Source organism: Geospiza fortis, unplaced genomic scaffold, assembly GCF_000277835.1.
Source record: "Geospiza fortis unplaced genomic scaffold, GeoFor_1.0 scaffold35, whole genome shotgun sequence".
Lineage (NCBI taxonomy): Eukaryota > Metazoa > Chordata > Aves > Passeriformes > Thraupidae > Geospiza > Geospiza fortis.
In genome coordinates, this window is record NW_005054453.1 from 1,049,645 (window position 1) to 1,057,806 (window position 8,162).

General features: G+C 37.4%; 1 protein-coding gene across 2 annotated transcripts in view; it reads right to left on the reverse strand.

The window, feature by feature from the left end:
• INPP4B (inositol polyphosphate-4-phosphatase type II B) overlaps nucleotides 1-8,162 on the reverse strand; it is a 192,201-nt gene that overhangs the window by 52,986 nt on the left and 131,053 nt on the right. For both annotated transcript variants that reach the window (XM_005427765.2, XM_031062590.1), the window contains exon 15: nucleotides 6,715-6,859. In XM_005427765.2, coding sequence (XP_005427822.1) covers nucleotides 6,715-6,859 — 145 coding nt within the window. The remainder of the gene's footprint in view (nucleotides 1-6,714; nucleotides 6,860-8,162) is intronic.

An 8,162-nucleotide genomic window follows, 5' to 3' on the forward strand; every position in this document is an offset into this window, starting at 1 on the left:
TGGTCCAAAAATCCAGCAGTAACACCTGCTTCTATGTAAGTACTGCAGCTTGTAAGTTGTTCCTTGAAACTGAGAAGGACTGTGAAACTGAAGTCTATGAAACAAACAAACAAAAATTATATTTCGAAGTGTACAAGTAAATTCACTAGGTTATGGAAAAAGAGACTGTCTTGTATGCAAGGCATAAATATATAATACTAATGCAATTCATAAATAGACATTATTTGTAAAGGGAGCTGACATGTCTGAAATAGAGTTCTCTTAGAGTGACTCTGTAGAATCACTTTGTATACATTTTAGAATATTATATATTTCAGAATACCTTTGTAGAATCACTTCAGGAAAGGAATAATACAAATTATTGCTTTTAACACATTCATGGACTCACATACTGAGTCTTCAGATCTCAACTTTCTTTTAAATTAAAATCGCAGTGGAAAATTGTTTGAAAAAGGGTGAAGAATTAACTGAATGAGTGACCATCTGAAAAAAAGAGATTAGGAGCAAGAACAGAAGCAACAAGGAGACTCCAGGATGACTGTCAGGTTGCTAAAATGACATGGGCAGCCTGTCAGTTTGGAACACTTAGCATCCAGCAGAACTGTCAGAGTCTCCTGATAAAGCAAAGAAACTCAGTACAAAAATAGAGCCAGTCAGCCACGGGAAACAAAAACAAGGCATAAAAACCAAACATGTTAAATTAAAGAATGAAAGGATGAAACTAAAAAGACACTACCACCGCTACGCAGTTAGAATGAGCTTAAAACAAAAGTGAATGTTCCACAAAGCACAATATTCCATGTCCATTGCCAAGAGAGTGGTGGCAGCTCAGTCTGTGACAGGATTTGCCCTTTGGTTACTGGAAAATGCCCTTCAGTCCCATGTTCCTGTAACCAACAGGCCTGTACAGGCAAATGACCTGCTTAGCACCCAGCTAGTCAGTTCTGTATGCTCATATCCAAGTTGCAATGTGTCAAACCACATGTTAAATTTGACAAAGTTTGGCAGAAAAGCAAGCTTCTGGTCTTTTCAAAGTCAGGCCCACTGAAATGCTTATTAAAATATGCTGGTAACCAAAAAGGATGCTTCAGCATAGTACTCCTATCTCCTTTAGCCCTAGCAACAGATTAAAAAAGCCAATTTTGTCACTGCTATTTGTACCACCTAAAATCCATAAATGGCTTTAAGTCACTTCAAAACTTAAATGGTATGAAGTTAAAAAACCAAACCTTAAATAAAAAGCAGAAGAATGCATAATGTTGTGCTCTTAAAGCAAAGGAGGGCACTACAGACATATACATGTACGATATATAAATATAAATGTGACATAACAGCAGATACCTATGAGGTAACCTTTCACTTAAATTAATCACTCACTACCTGATCATAAAAATATTCCATGACAGAATTGAAATAATAGAGGTAAAAGAACATAAATGAGTTGTCTTTATATCACAAAGTGAACATTGGACAAACTCTGTTTCAATGAAAAAGGCAGGCAAATCAAACCAACCAATCAACACAGAGCAGGAGTAAATCCCTAAAATCAGCATGAAATAATTAATGCAGAATTTGATTTTACTTACTTAGGAAAGGAACAGTCTTTTAAATAATGTTTCTTTAAAGGGAGGTGTAAAAAGACAAAAGATTTCACATATTCAACTTTGCACCATAAAAAGGTCAGTGCCTTATTTCTTTATTTTGCCACGCATCTCTTGGAGCTCAGTGGAACTCCAGCTGAGGGCTAAGCTCTTTGAAAAAGGAGGAGGCTTTGTACTCATAATGCTGCAGCAGTTCTCGCAGGAACAATAAAAACCTGAGTAAGTTTTCCTGGTATTCCTGCACTTTAAGGTAGCAGTTTACTTTGCACAGTTTGGGTGTCCAGAAATTTTGAATTCTTGGGATTTATTATTCCATTGCAATCATCCAAGATTTTCTAGACTGTCACATGGATTAATAGTTAAACCCAAAACCATCCAATAATACATACATGAGTATCTCAGCATGCTTAGTCACAGAGAAAACAGAAAGAGAAGACAAAGGTAATAAAAGACAAAGCTAAGAAAATCTAATACACTTCAAACGTAGGAAGGTTCTGTGAATGCTGTGCAACTAAATATTCTTGTGTCTTGTTTTAGTTTGTTGATTCAGTTAAATAGTCTTTCCCTTACATATTTTTCAGCTTCTGTTTTTAGCCAAAGTACTTAGAGAAAGTATTGCTGAAGGGAATTGTCTTGTATTGCTGGGCTACATTAACCCAGATAAGGATCCTGTCAAAAAGAAAAGGATGACACAGAAGTGAGAGGGGAAAAGGGGAAAAAAAGGCATAAGTAAAACTCATGTAAAGACAAGCTTAAAAGAAAAGGAAGGAAAAATGTGAGGAAGAGGAAGGGAAGAGAAAGCTTTTCACATGTGACTGCTCTAAATAAATTATGACTGCTACTCAAGGCCACAGACCACAGAAAAATTTTTCATCTTCATGACTAAACAATATTTTATAATAAAAGCTTTTCTGAAGATGCAAATAAAACTAGAACACGGCTTTATTTCCCACTAGAACATGGCTTTATTTCTCACTTCTACCAGCACTGCATTAGAAGGGATGCAATGAAAGGATGCAGTGCCCACCCCCAGGGCAATGAAAGTCAGAAATTTTGAATCTAAACTTATATAGTCCCCAACAGGTATGAGATAATACAAGAAAAATTAACCCACATATGTCTGTAGCAATGTGAGTATGAACAAAGGTTTCCTCTAATTCCGTTGGAATTGTGGCAATGTTCCCAGGTGCTCTTTGCAAACCTATGCTGAAGGTTACCAAAGGCCAGCTCACAGAGCTTATGGTTCCATAATTCACTTAAAGGCAAAATCCAGGTGCAATCACACTGGCAACTCAAATTGTTTGTGATAATAGATGGATCCTGTATATATCAAATTAGGAGTTCTCACCCAGAGCCAGCAAAGGAATAGCTGGGTGGGAGCTCTGATGGGATGGTACAAGAAGCAGATAGAAACAACAGCCACCTTCTGCAGCCAAACACGGGCATCTGTCAGGGGCTGTGGAAGCACAAGAGCAAACTGCTGTGTTTCACTGGCACCTCCAATGCTGCAGGACAGGCTTTCACATTCCAACTCTCGTGGAAAATAAAAAGGCAAAAGTAAAAAGAATTTAATGTTGTCACATATTTCTCCAAGGCAAACCAGACTAGAGTCAGAAGAACAACAAAAAAACCCCCTTTCCTTAAAAATCCTTCCACTCTTCCTGATTTATCCTGCAGAGGATTCATAATCCTGCAACTGATGAAACCATAGCATGTTACCTTGGTAACTGTAACTCAAATTCAGTCTTTAGAATACACTCAAAGGTCAGACTGCACGAAAAGTTAAGGCTAAGGAAGGTATAATTCACATTGAAAGGCAGAGTACAGGAAAAAAAAAAACTGCTCCAATATTTCCAATTACAAAGATTCCAAACAACAAATATAAACATGTTTGAAAAATAAAAGAGTAAGATCACACAATGCCATAGTCACTGAGACTGTAAATATAAACCTACTTTAGGAAACTCTGAATATATGTTACAACAACATCTAAATTTATATGAAGATGCTATTGCATCAAAATATTGTCATAATATTTTCTATAATCTAAAATGAACAGATGTGCATTCTTTGAAAGGTTTTTCATTGCTATATGCTACAAAAAACCAGTCAGGTTCACTAAATAAGCAAAAATTTCATCCCATACTTCAAGGCATATTTGTTATTATTTTGTTCAAAACTCTGCATTCTTTTTTCTTACAAAAGCAGCCCAATTTCTCTGAGGATTAGCTAAAGCAGTTTCAGACTCAAAGATCAATCTGTGCCCATATATTTGCAGTATTAATGAAATACATTATGCTCAAATATGCTCAAATTATGTAAAATATAGAAGCAAGATGTGGCAAGCTTTTCATTTATGTCAGGTTTGTGAATTTTAAGTAGTGCAAAAGTCTGTTATTTTAGAAATGTATCTATGGGCGTACACAGTGTGATTTTGTATCTAGGAAAATGCTGTGAACCACAATCAGGCTTCAAGTTTAATATGAAGCAGAATTAAAGCCAAATTTGTAACTGTAAACTTGGAATCTCAACCTGTGTGGTTGCTTTACAGCGCACCCTTAGGGTTTCATGTTAAATTTCAGAGAGGGAGATGCAGAGAAAAACAAACATCTAAACCCACACTCTCATAGAGAAGTCAAGCATGAAAAATTTTGGCCCCAAAGTTTGGAAAATCATTAGGGAACCAACTCTGGCACACACCTGGACAGCTCTTCGGAAAGCTCCATCTTTCAAGTTAGTCCAATAAAAGAAAGCAATTTTAAAACATCTTCATCTCTATATGACCTTGAAAGTCCTATAAACTGTCCAAGGCATTCCTAAAAGGATGTCCTACTCAAAAAGAACATGAAAACACAGCAGTTTGCCGCACAAATCTCTGCAGTTCTCATGTGAGGGAGGGTTACAGAACTTTCAGGACAGCTCAACAAAAGCACTGCTCTCACTGAAGGACACCTGTACTTATTCAAGAGAAATAGGGATGGCTCTGAAATGAAGAATAAAGGAAGAATTTATTCCAGGATCATAGCAGCTGGATATTTTTTGTGTCCTTGACCCACCAGCTCCAGAAGACAACTTCTCAGCTGGATGAAACTCATCTAAAATTTTCTAACTATCACTATTATCATTACTGCTAAGCAAGAGCTCCCTTTCATTCTACTTGATGGCTGCTTATTACAGTACTTTAAATGATGCAACTTTCCTTTTTCCTTTTTTTTTTATTTTTGCTTGTGACCTAAAAGCTGTAGCCAATATTTCATTTGCCTGTGCTGGTTAAATCCATAACAAGGCGTATAGCAGAGGAGATACCAGGGGGCTGAAGAGAGCGAAAGTGTAAATGTTCATGCTGGCATGAACTAGGCACATCAGAAAGCATTCCAAAATAATTATCCTAATTCGTACCTTTTTTTTTCCAGATAGAGGAAGGAGGTCTGGAAATGAGAGCTTTTGTTGCACAACTATGGAATACAGACAAAGCCCACAACATGTATGTCAATGCATACAGACACAAAGGCACTGCAGTCACTTGGGGGAAAGCTTGGGACAAAGTGTACTACTACCACTTCACCTGCAAAACATTTCTACAAGACATACTGTGTCTACTGGACATTTCTGCAAGACATACTGGACTTCCAACAAGGAAAGCTTGTTAGCCCCATGGGGAAGAGAAGGGAGTTAGGAACAAGAACAATATTCGGTTTTTCTCTTTTAATCACAATGAATATGCTTGGGTTCACCATCTAAGGATTCTTCCAAGTTCAAAACTACACCTACCTAGCTGTTAAGTATTTGTACCTTCTCTGAGGAAGGCAGGAAAGGTGTAGAAAGCTGTGTTGATATTTTTCACCTGCAAGCCTTCACTGGAGAGCAGAGATTATATCACCTTCCTCTCTAACATTACATGCCTAGTAGACAGAAAATAGAGAATCAAACAGATAAGGAATAAGTTGCTCTCTGAACTAATCATACAAAATCAAGTCAACACATCTTGCACTGAAAACAAGGATGCCAGGACTTCAGCATAAACCTCTCACACTGGTAAAATGCAGACGTTACAGTTGCATTAAAAATCAATACTACAACCAGAACTCACCGATCTCACCAGTACTACACAAATGACATAAAACTTAAAAAGTAATTTTAATTCTTGTTATGTAAGAAAGAAATTACAAGTGAGTACTGATAACTTTAAAACTCTTTATATAAAATGACGTAATTAAATTCTGTGGAGAACATGTAAGGGAAGATACAGGATAAAATGCACAAGGAAAAAAAAGAAAGTTGAAACTATACAAAACTCCATAAAATAAAGTAGTTGTGTTGGTTTGTTGTTTTCTATGGGGAGTTGTTTTATTTAGCTGAAGAGTGGCACAAAGGTTGGCTCGGATGTCCTTGCATTAGGACTACCACCACTACCACTAAGGATCTCTTTCATTTATTGCAACATGCTTTCAGACTGGAAAGTCTCATTAGACTTATTAAGCAGATATAATCCACGCATCAAGAATGCAAACATGAATCATAAGAGAAGATCAGAGGAAGGTCAGAAGATGAGAAGAAGATCAGAAGGTGACAAGGACCCACCATGGACAAAATTTTCTTTACATCATCCCACTGAATTATTCCACTTGACCTTTTGACACAGGCTGACAGGTATATCCAGGTAAACATGAATTTTATCAAATCAGAAAATAAAAATCAGTATATCACCTCAGAAAAGTGGAAGCATTTGCAGGAGAATGACACTGATACAGAATGTTCACCTTCCTTACAAGTTTTCTATAGGGTAAGACACAGTCCAATTCTTTTTTTCCTCAAAATACTACACGCAAGTAAAATCTAAAGTAAATTAAATTACATCAGCCTACAAAAAGAAAACACTATGGTTTCAAAAGGTTTACACTCTAGCACAAACAATTGAGCATGGCAAGCAGTCTGAGCACACATTAAAGCTGTACTTTGATAAATAACCTCCCACAAATGTGTAAACCTTGCTATTAGCACTCTCATCAAGGATACTATGGAGTCTTGTCTAGATGACTTTTCTGTAGCTGTGCAAATTTTTATTTACTCTTGTCAACGATTAAAAAATAAAAAATTGGGGGGGGTTGCTTACCACCTGTGTGCAACACCTTGCAATCTTCTGCTGAAGGCTCATTTTCACCCTCTTTAATGTTGGTCATGTTGTCTTTTTCAAGCAGTCTGTCCACCATGGCAATAAGGCAGTTCAAACTCTTTGCCACGTTGGCCCACACCCTGTCCTGAAAAGACCAGAATTATCACTGCATGTTACTGAAGGAAAAAAAAAGGGACAATAGTAAGTTATCAATGATGTCAGCATATGACTGTTCCTCTCATCCTTCAGCCTATTACCAGCCTGAGCCTTTTTCATGGAGATTTTCTTGCAGTATAAATGAACCCAAACTTTTATGGTTTTAGACACTGGAGAACAAGTGCTTCAAACTCGACATAATGCAGACAAAGTTTCAGGTCTAATAGCAAGGAACTGAGCAGCTTGTCTATTTAAATGATATCTTAAGAGTATAGACACACTCAAAGCTTGACAAATGAAACCTTGTGTGGGCCAGTTTTGTCACAGTATTTAATAACCTCTTTTTGATAATTTAACATGTGTTTTATCACATCAGTTACTCTGCGGAAGTAAATGTTAATTCAAGGACCAGAATGAGAAACTTGCTGTCATGGCATATTTATTAGCTAACACCACTTCAGTTTTGTTCCTCACCTCTCACATAAACTGCAACCATCACACTTAACTGAGTTTATAATAGGAGAATTAGGGAAGTAATAGAGTGGTAGAAAAAATTCTGTACAAGCAGAGAAGAAAAGAAGTAATGTGGAGGATAAGAAAGAGTTGTTATGGATCAGAGGTATAGGGAGGGTCCTTGAGGTGCTGGATGCTGCAGAAATCAAAGCTTTTGCACCTACTTTTGCAGCACTGAATAAGAAGGAAAAAACCAAGCCATACAATTAATGAGGCTATACACAAGACATGCAATCAGACTAAAACCAAACCCTAACAAACCCACAGAAACCACCCTCCCCTCTCCAAGTACATGTTTCAACGCTGAGTCATTCTGAAAATATTGCAGAGTAACCAGAGTTTGCTTGAGGGTTAAAAATGGGAATTTAACATCACTGCTTCCTGTTGTATTTTACAGTGCCAGAAGCATTATGTATTTGTCAGGCACAAAAATGAAGTTGCAAAAATAACAAGAGAGAAGGTTAAAGAAAACTGAGAACTCAGAGAAACAGCATAGTTCCATATAAATGGCAGCCCTTGGATTTTGAGTGGAGGCAAATCTAGAGCTACTACTAAGGCAAACATTTAAATCTAATGTTGCTTTTCAACTATATGCCACACTTCAGCCTGACTAGAGGGATCTTATCTTTCCCTGCTCCTCCTCCTGAGGACACAACCTGTGACAAGTAGCATCCTGACCTACAAGACATCACATGGGCCCACAAACAGAAGCATGGACTTTCCCAGCCTGTACAACTGAGTTCCTCTCCTCCAGCTCCCCAAACCTCCTTCCTGGAGCA